We start from the raw sequence: 19,623 nt of genomic DNA on the forward strand, positions 1-19,623 counted from the left end.
GCCGGCTGGTGTTACACGTGGTAAAACAGCTGATCAAGGTTTGCTCTCTGTTACACTCGTACTAAACGTTCTGCAACCTCGTTTCTGTAACACTCAAGGAACGAGTAAGTCTGGGAGAGATAACAGTTAACAGTTCTTGAAACACTGTTTCAATTACCTCAACGACTCTAGGTGATGTGGATCGATTTGCGACAAGTAAGCGGGCAGTACTATGTTTTTAACCCTTTGCACTCGACGATTCTTTGGCTAAAGAAGAGTAGGAGTTCAAAGATTTTCTTCTATAATGTTGACGATATATTTCTGAGCAGTAAATAAGAAATCATTAAATAATAAGTAAATAATTAATACATGGAATTATTCCATGATTTCGATATTTAAGGATATTAAGGATTAAGGATTAATTAAGAAAATTAATTCATAATAATGAGTTAAACCATATAATAATGAACCAATTCATAATTGTGAGTGTCATGCAGGATTTGAATTTCGTATTATTTGTGCAGTAAAGAAAAAAGCATGACAGCTGACAGTGCATGGTTATTAAAAATGCAGCAATACACGAAAGAACAACGTGTCTTTATTATTCAGCAATATTTATAATTTTTAATTGAAAACCTGTATTTTTTACCAAAAATTAATTATTGCGTGAATTTTAGAACACCCAATATATGCACTTTTCATAAAATGAAAATAAGACTGAATATTCTTTCCTGTTCTTTTTGCACCTATATTGCTGAATATAAATCCATTCGGTTTTGTAATAAAAATCTGTGCATGTAAATGACAAGTAAGCTGACAAATATTTTCAGACATGTTTCTTTACAGTTTGTTTAAGAATTAATTTTTAAGTTGCAGTTTTTTATTTTTATAATATATAATATTTAAATAGAATTCTCAGTATTTTACTAAGCTAATTTCATATACTAATTTTTATAAGGTAAATTCTATAAGGTATTTCTATATCAATAAAACAAGCAACTCTAAGCAAAAATTTGTTAATATACTACTGTAAAAATGTAGCAAAAAGATGCAGAAAATTTAAAATAGTTTCTCTTATTTTAGGTTATTACTACTTTAATTCCTTACTGTAGGCAGAAATTACTCTTATATATATAGTTATATATATACTATATAGTAAGTGGAATTATACTCACTTGTATACATAATTCAAATATAAAATTTCTGTGTATTCTGAAGAATTTGATTTTGAGATTCATATTTCTCGAACATCCGTTTTTCAAATTCGATGAGTATTACAAAACTGCAAAATTTCCTTTATTGATGAATTTTCTGACAGTTGCTGTGCAACCAATTATGGTTTCATCGATTACCACTCTCCAAAATCCTTCTTTCTTCTTGAAATTAAATCAGAATTGTCGGAATTTACTACATTACGATTATGAAATTCCCCCCAAAAATTATAAATAATTTATTTTTAAAAAAAAAGAAAAAAAATATACAAAATTAAATTATGGTCATTCGACATATTATATTTATACAAACCTGTCAAAAAATGTTCGATATACTAACTTAAGAAGCATATCATGAGCTTGTACTTGAAGCCTGTGGACTATAACTAATTAGACGATGGTAGTTGCGACTCGCGTTAAATTCGTGATACGCGAAAGCTTTGGAAACGGAATTCTTAGATAATTCATACGTACGTCTGCATTCATACGCTCACAGCTTGAACGTAATACGAATTCCCGAGGATAAAATTGGAATACGAAACGTATTTATTTTATAAACGATATATAACTCGTGTACATTCGAGATTGACGTATCTGTTCAATCTTTTATATTTTCGCAACGATCTTTCTAAGCTCCTCGCTACTTCCTGTAAAAATTAACGCTCATAAATCGTATGAGCATAATCAAACGAAGGAAATAAATAAAAATAATAGAGTAATTATTTATATATTGCATAAAATAAAAATAAAATAATTATGAAAGTAGTCTCATTTCCAATAAGAAATCCTCGAATATAAGGGAATAATTTATTTTCGGAAGTTAAGTTAAATGAAAGCTTAACCACTCGAGAAGGAACTCTCAGTCGCCATTTAATCAGAAGATCGTTATTAATTAATATCTCGAATTTAAAATTGCCCAACGACGCGTGGAATATCGAAGTAAAATAATTCTACGTCTTATTGTTAATTTTCACTTCTTATTTACTTTTTTGAAAATATCGTCCACTTTGTGGCACAAAGTCTTCGAATTCTTATGTTTCTGTATCGAAAAGATCGCCGAGTGCAAAGGGTTAACATCTCTATTTAAAAGCATGAGGCAGGTAAAAAGAACTCAAATTTTTCTTTTAATTTATAAGAAACTTCATCGAAGACAAAGTTATTGCATTAAAAAAATTTCTATAAAGACTAAACGTTGAAATAAAAACTATGAAAATTATACTTGGATGTTAACAGGTTAAATGAAAGAAAATTAGAAGGATGTATTCTTGTCGTATCAAAACCGTGTTTTCGCAATGTCGGAAGTCGAAAATTTGAAATGAATGCACACTAGAAGTGATCAGATGTTTTCTAAATTAGACAATGCGCGAATAAGAATTCCTTGTCAATTTTATCGAATTTTTCAAGGGAGAAAAGAAATATTCTTCCATCTTTAACTTGTTTTCTCGTATTACAAATCAAAAGCTGTGAGTGTTGGTTTTATATAAATATAATATAGGTTAGTGAAGTCTAGTACGAATGTTGTTAAAAAAATGTTTAGAAGAATATGCTAGAATAAAACAGTTACGTGAGAATCGTCATAGAGTAAACATGTGTTAATAAGAGTGAGAGAGAGAGAGAGAGAGAGAGAGAGAGAGAGAGAGAAGAATTTTCAAGATAGAGTCAATCTTTGTGTTTAAAATAGTTTATTTAGAATTGTTGTCAATTTTAGATGTTATTATCTAAATATATTAATTTGTTAACTGTTAAAAAAACGTGGAAAATATTGTTATTGTTGTATTAAAATTGAAATTAAAATTAAAAAAAAATAAAAAATAAAAAAAAATTAAAATTAAATGGTGAAGTAAACTCTACATTCCAGCGGTGTGGGGCGATCCCTTTCCCTGTGTTTTGTCTTTTGTCTCCAGTCTTCTGAAGACGACTTTTGACCTGTGTGGCCCTAAACAGGCCAGTTCTAACCGTTCGTCCGTTTAATAAAGATCTATACAGTTTTGCCACAGTTTCCACTGACTACTATTCCTTCGCGTTATAACCCTTTTAACAGTTATTCATTTCTGTCCACAAAAATTACATGAAATTTTTTTAATTATTAAAATGCGTTCTCGTTTAAAAATTCAGAATCGACGAGGGTTGTTCTTTTCATTCGTGCTTCCGGATGACTGTTCAAAATGATGAAATATAATATAATATGTACGGATCCTCCCTACGGGGGTTTATATATTTATTTGAGATCCTCTTTGTTCCTTTGGTCTGTTTGGGTGGTATGCTTCTTACGAACTGTGTTGTCTTTTGTGGTTCCATATGATAGGCTGGTGTCCTATGGTACTGCTATTGATAGGGTAGACAGGAAAAGGAAGGGATGTGTTTCATCCCGGACCTGTTAGTGGATTCATCGGTAAGGCTTTCTTCTAGCAGGTCCTGCCTTAGACGAGGATACTTAGGTGGCACAGGAACTTCTATTCAGCCCCTTACACTATTTTTACTAGTCTGACTTGCGATGAAAATTTTAGACCAAACTTGAATATCACGAGTCAGACTCGTTGTTTAATTTCATGCCAAACGTGGATATCACGAGTCTGACTCGTGATGAACATTTCGGACCAAACATGAATATTACGAGTCTGACTCGTTATCGACATTTCTGGACAAACATGAATATCTCGAGTCTGACTCGTGGTTCCAACCTCGGGCCAAGTATGAATATCTCGAATGGGCTCGTGGCATACGGGTTTGGCACGGCTTTTTTCGAGTTTCAGTTTAGTGCAAAGGGTTAAGGGAGGACTTGCGAGAAAGTCCTCGAACCTCCTTCAAGTAGGAATCCATGTATTAGCGAGGGTGAGAACTTGGTCGCTACAAATATAAATTTATAGAAAACGTTTTATAAAAATATCGCGTAATAGGAGAAATTTTTCAATTTTTTTCTGCGCGTTTTCAAGAGGTTTCATAGAAAGGTTAACTATAGAATTTAAATTTGTTATATATTTATTCTAACGTTTCAATAAACTGCATTTTATCCGTGGAGTGCTGCGGAAATATAAATACAGGAATAGGAAAGAAAGAGGTAAAAATGGGAAAGTAATAGGTCTAACGGGTCAATCCCTGTCACCATTTGTCTCGCAAAGCTACTCAGCCTGCAAACACGCAGAAGTTCCGCGAGGCTGTACGCTGGCAAGTCGGTAACCAAAATAGAACCATAAAGCCGAGAAACGCGAGGATCCATCGCGCGGGAATCTGGAAAAACAAGAAGGAAGAAAAAGGGGAAAAAACTGTTAAACACGGGGAAAAACGGAAGGATGAGCGTAGCCAGTATAAATAGGTCTCGGAGCTGTTTGATATTTAAGAAAAACTCGAGCGACTGATATAATCGTAGAAATTGCACGAACGGCATTTGTCTAAAAACTGAAACAACCGCTTTGGAACAGCAGTAATACAGCGGAATTGTTATTCTTATTATTTCTACAGACGTTATTTCATGCTAACAAAGAAAAGTGCTTGGCTAAGGCCAATATACCTACTTTGTTTCTAACGTCCGTTACGTAAATTCTGTGCTCGCTTTCACATACTTCCAAGATTACTTTTCTGTCCGGCGTAGAGCTAGGGGGTAGGTAATTAAAACCTCGAGTAGGTAAATAACCGACTGCCAGACCGCCAGCGGAGCTACCGAGAAACGTAATAAGTAGGCGAGTCCGTAGCCTTAAAAAGGGAGATCCTTAAAAAACGTCCGTCCCCCCTCCCACTCCTCCCACCTCCAGATCTCCCATTTTTTGTGTTAATTTGAATTTCGTAATTAACCGGCTACGTATGAATTCTCGAGAGAATACATAAAGGTCCTTCCTTTAATTTCCGCGAGGATTCGTTATAATACCGCGCCCCCTTGCACGCTGGAACGTGGATTTTCTGACCTCGAAGGGGACGACCAGGATGCGTGGAAAGGAAAATGGCCGAGGAAGCTTATAGCCGGAATATCGTGTGTTTCCCGCAATGAATGACGATGCCTTGGAAATGAGTTTCTCTTTTTCATATTCCCCCCCTTACCCCTACCGATGCCAACTGTTATTCCATTTTACGAATCGGGGTTGATCCGAGGTTCTCCGCAATATACCATTATTCCAACGTCCATCACCCGTACATCGATTATTCCCTTATTCCATTATTCGGACGTTAATTATATGGAACGTCGATTATCCGAATATTATATTATCCGAATAAAATTGGGAAATTAAAATTTTAAATGACGAATTAAAAAATTTAGGTTAAAATAATTCAAGATACATGAATAGAGATATGAGAGTTGTATTGCTAATTAATGTACTTATTAAGATGCTGCATAAATGTATATGTCACGTGGAATCAACAATGTTAAATTTATTTTTTCTACATTTTTTCACGTAGAAGATCGTTTAAATTCTGATTGATCTGTAATTTAATTAAACATTCGATTCTTTCAAGCTAATTATCCGAAGGGATTTGTCGCTCAGCTAATTCGATTAACGTAATCTCGAATATTTCGATGTCAAATAATTAGTTCTTAATTGTTTCTAACGAGTTTCAATTTTGTCGAATTTCCATTGTTATTTTTATCAAATTCTAGTTACCTTTTTAATTCTCGATTGCACTGAATTTCGGTGGGATGAAGGCATCCTGAAAAATAGGACGTGCTTCCGTCTAATGGACAGAAACTCTTAAAAGGAATCGGAATCTCAGGCCTTGTAATCGAGATGACGGTGATTGGGGTCGTCTGACGATCAAGGGAGCTTGTCGTAATTACCGAATATTTTTCTCGCCCTGTCCTCCCCTAAGGCTGATTGATATTTTGTATTCAGAAGGAACGTTCACCTCCGCTACTATGCTTCTTCCACGATTCCTTTTAGCATACGATGCTATAGGTATAGCATTGCAGATAGTAGGGAAGCCTGCTGACATTTTTTGATCAGAACTGAACTTTGTCTTACATTTCATATTTCAGTGGATCTACCAATCTGTGATATCCATGTAATCATGGTATGGTATTACATACATGAATGGTATTAATTACAGTGATATAAGAAGATAAGTAGGTATATATAATTTCTTCCTATCTGAAAAAGGGATAAAAATAATTTTCACTAAGACACTTTTAATATCTGCAAGAAATACAGTCTGGAATTATTTATTTTATTTATTTGATAAATTTAGTGTGAAATAATATTCGTACTTCTATATTATTGATCTAGTAATTTAGTTAGCTTGTAAACCTATGATAAGCAAAGTAATGACTTACTCTCAGGCTCCATAATTTTAATCGGTGCTTTTATTCCATTAATTGAAAATTTCAAAGAATTCTATTGACGAATTTCGTTAAATTTTAGTAGTTTCCAATGCACATGCGTGAAAAAAATATCGTCAATTCTAACGATTATAGATTCAGAATATTAACGGAGAAATTAACACCAAACCTACCATAATAGATCAAGTAACTAGATGATAGAAAAATAATACATACGTTAGGACAAAAATCACAAAAATTGTGGTGACCAAATCTATAATAAATATAATAAAAATAATAAAAATCTATAATAAATCTATAATAAAAATCTATAATAAATATAATAAATATAATAAAAAGGAAGAATTGTGGATTTTTAATAAAAATTAAAAAACTTGTTATGGAGACCCTAAGTTTCATATTATTCTCATAATCGCCTATACTTCGATCCCAGTCTCTTCTCCTTTACATTCGAGGAATCATGCGAACCTAAATCCCCGTAGAATCGCGTTCTCTGCCAGCGCTTCTAGTCTTACACAGCTATATAACAACATAAACGCAGTTTATCTGGCGGCAGGCTCGATCGAGCCGACGAGATGGCACTCGGGCTGATATAAAACGCGAAAGGAAGCTCGTGTCTCGAAAACGGAGGGTCCTTATAAACTCACGCCCCATTTCACTGAAGGTTCATCTTTAATTTCTTCGCGTTTTTTCCCCTCCTCCAGCGCCCGACACTCGACACTCCTTTAAATTCCGCCCTAACCCACCACCCCCAGCCCTCGTAGAGCGTGAAGAAGGAACCGGCTGAACCCCGCGTTACTGTTCGCTCATTTCTCCGGTTGTCTTACGGCGATTAACCGGGCTCGTACTACCCCCGTGGAGAGTACGTCTCCTCGACCTACCCCCGCCCTCGATGAGACCTGGTCTCACCCTCGTCATGTACTTGCCTCCTTGTCCACCGGTTGCCAGCCAGCCAGCCTCTCCACCGAGTCGAGTTCCTTCCTTGGCTTCTTTTCCGCCGTAGTCACATTCTTAATATCGTCTTTTTAAAATTTTTTTTAAGCGCCATTAGGGAAACTATATTGCCACTCTCCGCGGGAACGGTGCAACCCCGTCGGCGGATCCGGCATCAGTGCTGCTGTCTGTTCGAGGCCGGCTCGAACACACGCTACCCGGACCCGGCACCCACTTAAATTACGCGAATAAATTTCCTTTATTTTTACTGGCCCCTTCCTCCTGCTCGCACGTACGTGATCCGACGACGCCAGTGCCGGAGTAAAGAATACTGTCGCTCGTACTCTGTTTAACGACGCGATCCCATGCTCCACGAGCTGTTGGACTGTCGTTGCTCCGCTTTCCAACTTAGGCTTTCGATTATGTTACTTTGCGACTATGGTGTTTATGATAGTCGAAGTTTGAGTATCGATGAGAATAGTACGAAATAGATGGGAGCGTTTGAAGTTAGAGGTGGGAATAATTGAGGACGTTTCTGATCTCCCAGTTTCCTTTCGATAAATCGTTTTTGACCCTGCGATGAGATTGAATTGCAATGGAACGTAGATTATGCGAATTAATCGATTATGCGAATGTGAATGTGCATGGTACATTACAATGGGTGGAATGGATACTGTGTGAATGTCCATATTAAATTTTATCCTGTATGTTTCTTATGGTTTATTAAATAGATTTGTCTCCTAATTAATTCGAACAATCGACGTTCACTTGCGAATTGAAATTCGTATTTTCAATTTTGTTATTTAATTACAGAATCGGGAAAGTATGCGAGTATGTTATTATACTTTTTATAATCCTTCTTGTTGCGAAATACAGCTTGTCAATGAATTTATAGGGTTGGAAATGTGCTCAAGGTCGCAGCAGACGTAATGAATATCGCATCACGTACCCAAAAGTATTCGACTACAATTTAAATTTAATAATAATAATGTTTGTTACTTTCTGTATTGGTTTATTATATTTCGCGATCCGAAATGCTATCTTACAATATTTTTAGTTTCAGGAGGGGTGAAGATGACGAATTGGTCCTTAGTCAAAGTAGGAATGAGTAAACTGTTTTGACTGACGTTGGCCTGCGTTACCTTTTAGTGACTAAAGCTAAAGATCCCTTTAGCTAGATCCTTTTAGCGCCTAGGAGTCAATGGATCGTTGGTTATCCAACACTGTCTCAGAAACAAATACCCTTCTGCTAAATGATTCTAAAAATTTTGTCGATCACTTTTACCAATCATCTTTACACAAAATCGACTCGGTGTACAAATTAATCCAAAGCACAAGTCGTTGCAAATTTTATTAACCATAAAAGGTATTTATCTCTACCCGTTTTCACCTCGAAAAGACGAGTAATCTCCTTAAATCTCTGAAAGATCGTCGCTAAACCGCAAGATGGCTGGTGCTGCACGAGATGGTTACGTTCGAGTGTTCTTTGGCGAACTTCAAAGCGAGGTTCAGTTTTATTCGGTTAGGAAAAAGCTTGCCGGACGCCTGAAGCGTCTCAATTTAATTATCACTCTCGTAGCGAAGTTACAGCCTTATTTATCGCGCGAAATGAGGGACCGAAGGGAGAGAGGACTCGGTACTTAAAATGTACAAATCTGACTGTCAGCCTGCTGTCAGGGTTGTTCCACCCTCGTACGGCTTTCCTGCTCATCACAGACGCTCAAGCCCTGACATCTACAGCCTCCCTGGAAGTTACCAAGTGCAAATGTCGTCAGCCGGTCTTTAAACTCACCACGTGTACTTAAAAAGTAATTTATCCGTGTCTTTGAATTAGTTTGGGTAGTTTTTCAAAAAATTCCACGCGAAAGGAATCTCCATTAGAGTATAACACAGTAAAGTATAATATCGGTGCAAATTAGTATTGGCTTCATTTTTCATGGCGACTGTCGTGGAATTTTATGCGTGTTCTTTGCCTGAAAACAAATTTATACGTACATTACTGTTTAAAGGTATACGAGTACTTATTTCAAATGCAAAATTACAGACGAAGGAATTTACAATGATTTTATTTTTTGCGTAATAATTTGTTATTATCCAGGGTTAAGATTTAATGATAGATAGATATTAAATAATTGATTGCACGTATATTATAAAATAATTTTTTTCTGATCGAAATTTTGTTTTATCTTGTTTATCACGATATAAATTGCGACCAATCACATTTTCTTAATTTGGTCTGACAATTGAGAGAAGGTGGTAACTACTGGACTTACAAAACACGGTGATGTTAAAGTGGTATAATAATATCTACAAAATTTTCGAAGATATAAAAATTGCAACTTAGCAAAAAGTAGGACAATTATAATAATTTACATAATTTTAATATGACAAAAATACAATTAAAAATATTATTAAAACACAGTGCTCAGGAAACAATTTCTTCCCCAAATTTAGCAAATTGGAAATAAAGTAAACAATCCATGAACAAATCATAATTAAGATCTAACCTTAGATCAGGCTAACGCAAAAGCTGATGCAAAAACGATAACGCTGTTTAAATTAAAAATTCATATAAACGTTTCTCCCACACCACGAACTCGAGCAATGTAAACTCGTTAAAAGTCGAAATCCGAGCGATCATAGCCCGACCAGGTTACAGCGATTTAGATACCATTGAGTTTTTCATGAGCCCCGCTCCCTGGGGCGAAAAGTAGAAAGTGCAGATCGTGTTGGCGCAGAAGGGGTGAGCATATTTCATCGTAACACCACCCTGGCGTGCCATTTGTAGGTACGCGGCAGGTCGTTGGGAATTCAATATCCGAACGAATCGGATATCGAGGAGGAAGAAAAGTCACGGCGGGAAGATTGCAGTGGCTGTTGTCTTTCGCAGTGGAAATCGAATTAAGGCAGCGACGATACGGGCAAAGAACGATTTAAGTATCGGGGACGAGGAATGCTTTTGATTTAAGGGGAAATTCTACCGATCTCAATTTCAATCCAAACGAGTTTCAATTTGAGCGAAGAAGAAAAAGGACGAAAATTGCGAAGTCACGACAGGGTGCTGCGAGATTAATTCCGAGAGATTCGAAGTAATTACTCGATAATTGCGTCAAATTTCTGCTTTCCTCAGATTCAGTTATGTGTATCGAAATTGAAGTGCAATCGAGTATTTAAATATTCGAATTATTTATAGCAGAATCTCTATACTAACAAGGAAGTCCTTCGGGTCATAGATTTAGTTGAAACTTTGCAGGTTTGTAGATTTAGTTATCCAGTCCAAGAAAATGTACTATTTTAACGGCAACTATTCGATAGTTTTCGAGATATTTGTGATTAGAGTTTTATTATTCTTAACTAGAGATTTCTTCCGAATAGTTCTCGATAGTTATTAAGTGGCATTGTGGCCTAACTGCAACATCCGAAAGTTGCCACCGACGTGGGAATTTTCTGATATAGCCATTAAGCCACAACGGCACTTGATAAATATTCGAAATAAATCTGTAATTAAGGCGATAATAAAACTCTAATCATAAATATCTCGAAAACTATCGAGTAGTTGCCTTTATAATGATACATTTTCTTGAACTGGATGACTAAATCTACAAACCTGCAAAGTTTCAACTAAACCTATGACCCGAAGGACTTGCATTCTATTAAATTTCACATATTTTGATACTAGATCTTTCCAAATATGATACAAATAGTATAACCAACAAATTTTTCTATATTTTTTACCTTCTGATATAATTAAAATTAAAATTGGAAGTAGGATGAAGAATTAAAATTAGGTTAAAATCGAATAAAATTCAAATTGGAAATAGGATGAACAGGTATGGTCTTATGTAGCAATAAACAATAAATATTTTCGATTTCTTTATATATGACATATTTTTAATTTTTATTACGAAAATTCCCACATTGTTGCGTTGTTTCTTAATTTTTATCAGTAAATGTACCAATTTATTTCTTTAATTTTCTCTCTCCATCCTTCTCTCACTTTCACTGTAAAATTGTATATTTTGTTTAAAATTGGCTGTTATTCTAACCTGAAAATTACTTGCTTTCTATACTGCATACCATTCAAACATAGCGGAGTATATATTATTTGCAGAAACATTGTCCTTATTTTACAGAAACATTATTTTGTTTAAAATTGGCTGTTGTCCTAACTTCAAAATTACTTCCTTTCTATACTGCATACCATTCGAACATAGAGGAGTACGTATTATTTGCAGAAACATTATCCTTTTCATTCTTTTCTTTTAAGAGAACCTTTTCTTTTCGTTCAAGTTCATTTTGTTTCGTTTCATCGAATCGTTTCGTCGCACGATTTTCAATTGAAACTTATTTAACTACCGGAATAGTTAAAATTATGAAAGGTATTATAAAAGTAGCAGCATAGCGATAAAATATAGCAGCTGATACAGGCAGCAAAGCTTTTTAAGTTTTCGCGTAAAATGAGGATAACGTTGGGAAAAAAAATTGATAGAAGTCTTAATTTCGCAACGACGACCTTTCGCAATTAGACTTTTTAATTTTTATTAGCAACACCCGCCGACCGCCTAAGCGTATGCATAATGCCATGAATATTTTCGTCGTAACTCTGCCAACTTGTCTCCTAAGGAATTAACCCTTAAATTAGCAGTTAGCTTCAGTCTCAGACGCAAAGTCCCTGCGTCCTGGTAAATTAGAGCCTCTCTTAGGCTGCTTCTTCCTTTACCCATCTTTTTCCCTATTTCTCCTTCTCCCTTCGCAAAGCCGAAACTTTTGTCCACCTTCGCGTCACGAAATCACTTCTCGACCACCTCACCGGTGAACTATAGCTCCCTGAGACTCGGTGACTTAATGGAAAACAGTTTCTCGATTATTAGCTCTTCACGAATGACGGACGTCCTTGAATTATTCATTCGCGAAATTGCATCACGACGTAATCGCGATATCGAGGTAGCGTTTAATTATTTTAAGTTATTTATTCGATATTATAGAAAAATCTTGGAAATTTATAAGAGTGATAAAATTCGCCATTTTTGTTTCGTTTCGATGATGATTTTTCTATGAAATTGCAATGTTTTTGACTGTATTTTTGGGGATCATTTTGAGAGAGATATTTTACGCGTTTGGGATTGTTGAATTAATGATAATTGATTATGCGACTGTTGTGAAGGTTTTGAATTTTAATTTCTGATCGCGTTGTTCGATGGAGACTAGTAAATAAGTGAGTCAGATAGGAGATTTCAATGCCGCTATGCTACGAATCGAAAGCCGATGCAAACGGTGACTCGTACTACTGTAAATATTCGTACGTTTCTCGTGTAATGCAACTTGCATTAACGATTTCGCTATTTAGTTGTTGCTCAAATTCGTCCATTACTTTATTTCACTATAAATGAGCCGTTCACTGCACAAATTGATTAACTCTACTTTTAGAAAAATCTTAAATATAAGAAGTTGACTATACCAAGTGCTTTGACACTTAAATTTAAGATTTTTCAAAAAGTGGAATTAATCGATTTGTGCAGTGAATGGCTCATTTATAGTGAAATAAAGTAATGGACGAATTTGAGCAACAACTAAATAGCGAAATCGTTAATGAAAGTTGCATTACACGAGAAACGTACGAATATTTACAGTAGTGCGAGTCACCGTTTGCATCGGCTTTCGTGTATTAGTGGTTGTTACGGATTAATTAGTTTCCTTAAAAACTCATTACTCTTATTGTAGAATTGTTTTCTTCCCGTTCACTAGGTGTTTACGAAATATGAAATACAAAATGAACTCGCCGTATTTTTCTCCTTTTTCTTTAATTGCAAAGATCATCAATCATATTAATAAACTGATTTAGTAAAATGACTAAAATTCTATTGATCCGAGATGTTGTGACTAAATACGAAATTTCATTTTGTATTTTTTTTTGTCAGTATATCTTTCATGTTACGTGGATTATGTTGAAAAACAGTTTGGAAGGAAAAAATAATAAATAAAATAAAAAAATAATAAAAATATATAGAAGGTGAAATAAATTAGTATCTTGGTATATGACAATTTAAATCAGTATAATAATTTTGATTTCGTATGAAACAGACGAAAAATATAATACTTACAAGCATAATATTTTCGATTATTGTTTAGTTAACAAATCGAGATATTTTAATTGTTAGTTTGTTGATACGATTATAATGATTGTAATGAATTCATAATTTAATATTCACTTTTTCTCTCTTTATTTACTGTATTTCCTATTTTATCGTGTCATCTCAAATTCAGGATGAATACTTTTAATAGCTGACATGTAAGATTGAAGAAATCTCGAATCTGTTATACAAAACTAACTATTTTTGTTTACAATATACTATTGTTGCGTTTGAAATAATCGTTAGAAGAAAACAGAAGATTTAATAGGTCGTTTCGGATAATGTTAGATAAAAGGATGTTATATATATTTCCTTGGAGTAGTAATAGCGCAGTAGCATAATTTAAAAGTAGACATAAAAAAGGTTCGTCTGTGCCATAAACTTTTACTTCGAACGTTTCAATAAAAAGTTATAGGCAAACATTGAACATACATCAGATTGTACACACATTGTACATCAGATATTCGTTATTAAAATTTAATTACGTTGCTTACAAGCAAACATAAAGCTACGTTTTACAGCAAGAGTATTAATTTCAGAATCTCTGAACGTTTTGCGTAAATAAAAACACATTTTTCATTGTAACAATTCGAAGAACAATAGTATTCATTATATACGTATTTGTCATTAATAACAGTGTTATAAACTATAACACTTCATAACAAAACAAATACAATCAACCTTCGTATATTACATATTTCTTCTTGACTTCATCCACGAATTACACTTTTACAATTCAAGATAAAATTACAAAGAAAAATGGAGAAAGGCCCCGTGCATATGCTACTTTACAGATTCACATACTACATAATTACAACGAGTAAAAACTTCGTTAATAAAAATTTTTTTTTTTAAATCTTCATGTCTATGTTTACAAACTGTCTAGATGACAATGAGTAAATATATATTACGATTGGCTTGAGAATAACGTGCAGTTCATTTCACCAATGTGAAGGAGTGCTAATTACATTTCACAGTTATGATTTTGTCATGTACTTGTATATACTGATCACAAAATGAAATTTGTAAAGTGTCTTCTTTTTAGTCGTCTCAGAATTATCGTTTCATTGGGGTGGTTATCATCTCGAGCTATAGCAATTTTCAGGTGATTACACATATTCTTATTCTTAACCCTTTGCTCTCATAATTTGTATACGATTTTTTATTTACCGTTTTAAAATTATCATCGACTTTATGGCAGAAAGTCTTTGAATTACTATTTTCCTGTAACGAAGAAATCGTCGAGTGCAAAGGATTAACATACCAGATAACATTCATGATTTGTCTCACAAACTAATTGTACACGTTCCATTATTAATAAAATAAATACAAAAATGATAAACTCCTTTAATCTCGTAATACGTACACGCTTCGTTCGAAACACGTTGATTGCAGTACACTTTTTTATTAATTATCGTCATTTTACATCTAGAAATAAATTGAGAAAGTAAGATTTAAAATGTCAATAAGAATCCTTTTAACACTTTGACTGCCACGTTGGCCATACATGACCAGCCACGGTTCTCCTGTGACGTCACAGTGGTCATTGGTGACCGGAGCGCTTGAACTACTCGAACTAGATTGAACTACATTGAATGAAAATTGACAGTTAGTACATTTTCAATATAACCGCTAATTAGAAGATACTTTGAAATGAAAAGTGCCCCATTGAACGTTTAAAATTTTTTATCAGAACATCAAAGAAATATTAGAACAAATCTTGCATCTAGCGGTGCACTCCCGTGACGTCCTGAAGGAAACATGCGATTTCGGCGTGGCAGTCAAAGGGTTAACTGCACCTTTATCTTTGAACACGTGTATTTGGTGCAAAACGAAAGACTCCACGTTCTATCTGGATCCTTGTCACCAAAAATCGATCAACAATCGATCCTCATTCCGGACATCATCAGATGACAACCATTGTGAGAGGAGTCTTTATTTTGATGGCGTCACTCTGCATAGGGATCTATGTTTGTGTCACGAGACTGGTGACTTAGAAGGTTTAGGATGAGCGATTCTTGAGACATGGTTAAAGGGTTATCCCGTAAGTATAAGCCTTCGCGAAGGAAACAGCCAAAGAGTACGTTCGGTAATAGACTAGCCTTTATTTCATTTCGGGGCGGTATTTATACAGAATTGGTGTGTCATAACGGGTGTCTTATCTTACGTCTGAATTCAAGGGTGATGCAGTGTGTCATCTAGGTGTGTTATCTGTTTCCTGACGTTATTTCGTTTCGGGACGGTATTTATACAGAGTTGGTGTGTCTTAATGGGTATCTTATCTTATGTCTCAGTTCAAGGATGATGCGCCGTGTCATCGAGGTGTGTCATCTTTCGCCTCACATTTGCTTCGAGGAACCATCCAGCTTACCAATTCTCGAAGCAGGATTGATTGACGCAATAGGGCCTATAAAAACCTGGCTGAAGGACTCGACAGGACACTTTTTGGTAATCCAGTATCTGCACCACGCATCTTAGAAGGCTTCGAGCCTCCGTGTACTTTGTACAGCAAAGAAATATAAAATATAACCAAAATTAAAGGTTCGACTTATAAATCCGGATCTTTATAAGTACATCAGACATCAGAGCCATGTAAATCCAAAAGTAGCTGTTAAATCAATTTAATCGAGTTGATACATATACAAATATTTATTATTTTCTTCTACGCAATCTTTTCTCTCCAAGTAAGGTTCTCGAAGACCGACTTCTCCCCGCATTGCTCGAAAATCAAAAATTCAACGATAGAAAAGAACAGTGCACAGACAAAGACTACACACTCGCTGCCTCTACGGTGTCGCAAAGGCACGAAATACAAACGTATGCCTTTTGTGTTAAGTAAGAGTATGTAAGATTATGCGAACTCTGGTTACCGATAAGACGGCGTGAGTGAGGAGCATGTAGCAGTGATAACCGGAGTCTCAAATCGAGCAGTAATTCGCTTGATCTTCGCGACGACTTAACAAAGGTGGCCCACCTTTAACCTCTCGCGCTACCAATAAACTCGCGGTTGCGGTACCGTGCGCTACAGCATAACACACGGTAAGGTGTCACAATGACACTGCGAGATACTGTATCGATTCTGAAATACTTCCAAGATATCGATGACACTATGCGACGCTGTGCACTCTGGAACTGTAGCTCGAGAAATGAACGATCTGGTTGTTAGCCGACGTGCAGCCCATATTTTTATTTCATTTTCATTTTTATTTCTGCGATAAATGCCTATCGACGTGGTGTGCACGTCGCTGGCGATTTTGGAACAAATGCACCTCGACGTGCGTGGCACGTCTTTCTAGCGCAAGTGGTTAAAAGGGCAGTTCGAGGAGAGAACCGCGAAGATTTACGCGAGAGAGCGGTGACAGTGTGCATAGTTGATCAAGAAGAATATAGTCAAATCAGCTACCGAGAGTTAGATTCATTAGAACCAGCTCTCTCTCATCTCTCCTCTTAGAGTTAGAATTTGAAGGAAAGATGGTGTAGGAAATTATGAAAACGAGTCACTCGTCGATAAGAAAAGAACGAGATTTGGATCAGATGGTGCTGATGCAGAAAGAAAGCGAGACACGTTGAAGGAGCAGCCTAATACTCTGGCAGATATACGACGTGCAGTCCGCCAGCAGCTCGACCAGTGGAACTTATTAGACTTCGTGCTCTCAGCCGGAGCTTCCGCACTCCAGAGGTTCCAGGGCTTATTTAAGCCGGCTTCCTAAGTGCGCATACTAAATATGATAATATTGCAACGGCAAAAAACGTCAGCGGTATTTAGCCCCCTAATTAGGGGATCGTGACTCGTTTGCGAACGTTTCATTTCGTTGGTTTTCGCCTTTTTCCGCCGCGTATTTCTGACTTCCGACCCGGCCACTTGGCGGGGTTCTTATTGCGCTTTTGTTTCCGCTCCTTCTGACAATAAGTTGAGTAATAAATGGACGACGTGACACCGGCAACTTGCGAAATTACGGACAGTTTGCTTCGTTTCGCGGGATCGTCAGCCCGCCCAAGCTCTTACCAGCAAAGTAATTAAATGCCTGGCTAGTATTCCGAAAACGCGCCTGAAATTTTGGTGACAGTTGTGTTCCTTGCTGCGCTAAGTCGCGGTAGTTATGTATTTACACGTCTCTGAAATTGATACCGGCAGTAAGTTTCCGGAGTACGCGAGGATCTTACTGGATAGGTAGATTCAGTCTGGTGAAATCGACGGTGAAAGATTTTTGGAAAATTGACAAAATTTAGAAGTCGAGACTATTTTTGTAGAAATTTCCTCGCATGAATTAATACTCGTATGTAATATAACTAGTCCTTTACTAGTTATATTAAAGAATTTTTTTATTTAATCGATCAGTGATTTTAAGTAGATTTTTACTTTGAAAAATTTTGGAAAGAAAAAAATTAGGAACATCTGTGAATTTTTTTATAAAGTAGTCTTATTGTTTTTTTTTTTTTAATAATATAGCTGTAGCGAAAACTAAGTAGTATAGTTTAGTATATATCTTTTTGAGTATTCTTTGTTTTTTAAATATAAACGATGATATCTAAAGGATAATATTATGTCTTTTTTTTTATTCTTAGTTCCATGATGAAGACCGGGTTTTCATAAGGCTGTTCGTAAAGTACTACACTTGTAATATGGCTGTAAAGTGACTGTATCGCTGGTTTTTATCTGAAAAATACCTTGCTATCCAAGATAATGGCAATTCTATAAAGAGAGCACAAAATATTGTTCGAAAATTGAGTGATTGGCATTAACTGAGATTTAAAAAATCGCAGTATACTTAATCCTCCTATTAAATCTATTGAGTTTAACACATTATCAAATTTGCCCAATGGTACCGTACAAGCTAGCCATAATTATTGACAATTTCACCTAATTTTGTATTAGACGTATCATAGACGTGACAATACGAGGAAAAAGATATTTTTATCTTAGAATTTTCAAGATATTTTCTAACGTTCTTCAAACAGCCTCGATCCTCTAAAAACATCAAATGATTTTGCATTTCTTTTAACGTGGTCGATATTTTGAGCAATATAGATTTCCAAAACCAATCGAGATCAAACCAAGTTTTTATTTAATTTTGAAATATATGATACCTACGATAATTTACAAAATTACCGAGCAATATTTTTTCTAAAATTACCAATTTACTAATATATCGATATAATTATATTGCGAGCAAATATTCGTCACCTTCTTTGTCAATACAAAAATGGAATGAAATATAGATATAGCCTAACTGATCTCGAATCACTTCCCTAAACAAAGCAAAACATCATGATGATGCGAGAATCAAACTTTGTCAGTAGCTAGAAAAAGCCACTCATAGGAAGAACCTGCAAACGTCGGACATAATAACGCGCCAATGCGACAATTGCAGAGACGCATCTGCGAGCCTATCAAAAGCCAATTAGCTGCTGGAGATCCGAAATCCTCGGCGTTAACCGAGCTATCCAGATCGAGGGCACCGTTTGATAACGGTAAAGCGGATCCAAGGCTCCACCTCCGGTCTCCATTCTAATCTGCTATGCAATGAATAGCAAGAGCCGCATAACACCGATATATCACGGCGCGTGCAAATAGCAGAGAAAGAAAGGCGACTATCCGCAATGCTGACCAGCTCTGAGCAGGCCCGGTTCCAAAGTTGCTGCGCATGTATCCTTAATTCCTTAACGAATCCACGGGAGCCACTCGATGACTGGCCGATGCTGCCGGCGTAGGAGGATGACGTCCGTGGGTGGAGGGAGGATTTCGCCGGTTATAGCTGCTATGAGAAAATAGCAAAAGCTCCTCGCGGGGCGGCCGGACCGGCGCGATGGACTTTGTGGGTGGAACCAGTTCGAATCCCGGGATGCCTCGGTAGGTTCGCATGCCCAACCCCCCGTCCACCCTCGCGGGAGGTGTGCGGAACTAGCTTCCACCCTCCGCGCCGTAGTACGCCACCGAGAGTGCCTCCACCACCGCCACCGGTGTCCTCCGTTTCCCTTCAATCCTCGCGGCCGTGCCGCTCCGGAGACGGAACTCGTTTCGAAGCGCTAGTCCGGCGTTTTGTACAACTCGCTGAATCCACTTGCTCGACAGCCAGGCCACCGTGTACCACACACGCTCTTTCCC

The 19,623-nt window shown here is 36.3% G+C and overlaps 1 protein-coding gene across 1 annotated transcript in view; it reads left to right on the top strand.

The window, feature by feature from the left end:
- The window catches only part of LOC108550880 (nuclear pore complex protein Nup88-like), a 43,838-nt gene extending 27,860 nt beyond the window's left edge, over nucleotides 1–15,978 (top strand). The window contains exon 2 of the mRNA XM_017904782.1: nucleotides 15,812–15,978. Within this exon, the coding sequence (XP_017760271.1) occupies nucleotides 15,812–15,913 (102 nt within the window). The 3' untranslated portion in view covers nucleotides 15,914–15,978. The remainder of the gene's footprint in view (nucleotides 1–15,811) is intronic.
- Nucleotides 15,979–19,623: the final 3,645 nt, after the last annotated feature.

The sequence above is a fragment of the Eufriesea mexicana genome, unplaced genomic scaffold, assembly GCF_001483705.2.
Source record: "Eufriesea mexicana isolate 0111107269 unplaced genomic scaffold, ASM148370v2 scaffold3305, whole genome shotgun sequence".
NCBI classification, from domain to species: domain Eukaryota; kingdom Metazoa; phylum Arthropoda; class Insecta; order Hymenoptera; family Apidae; genus Eufriesea; species Eufriesea mexicana.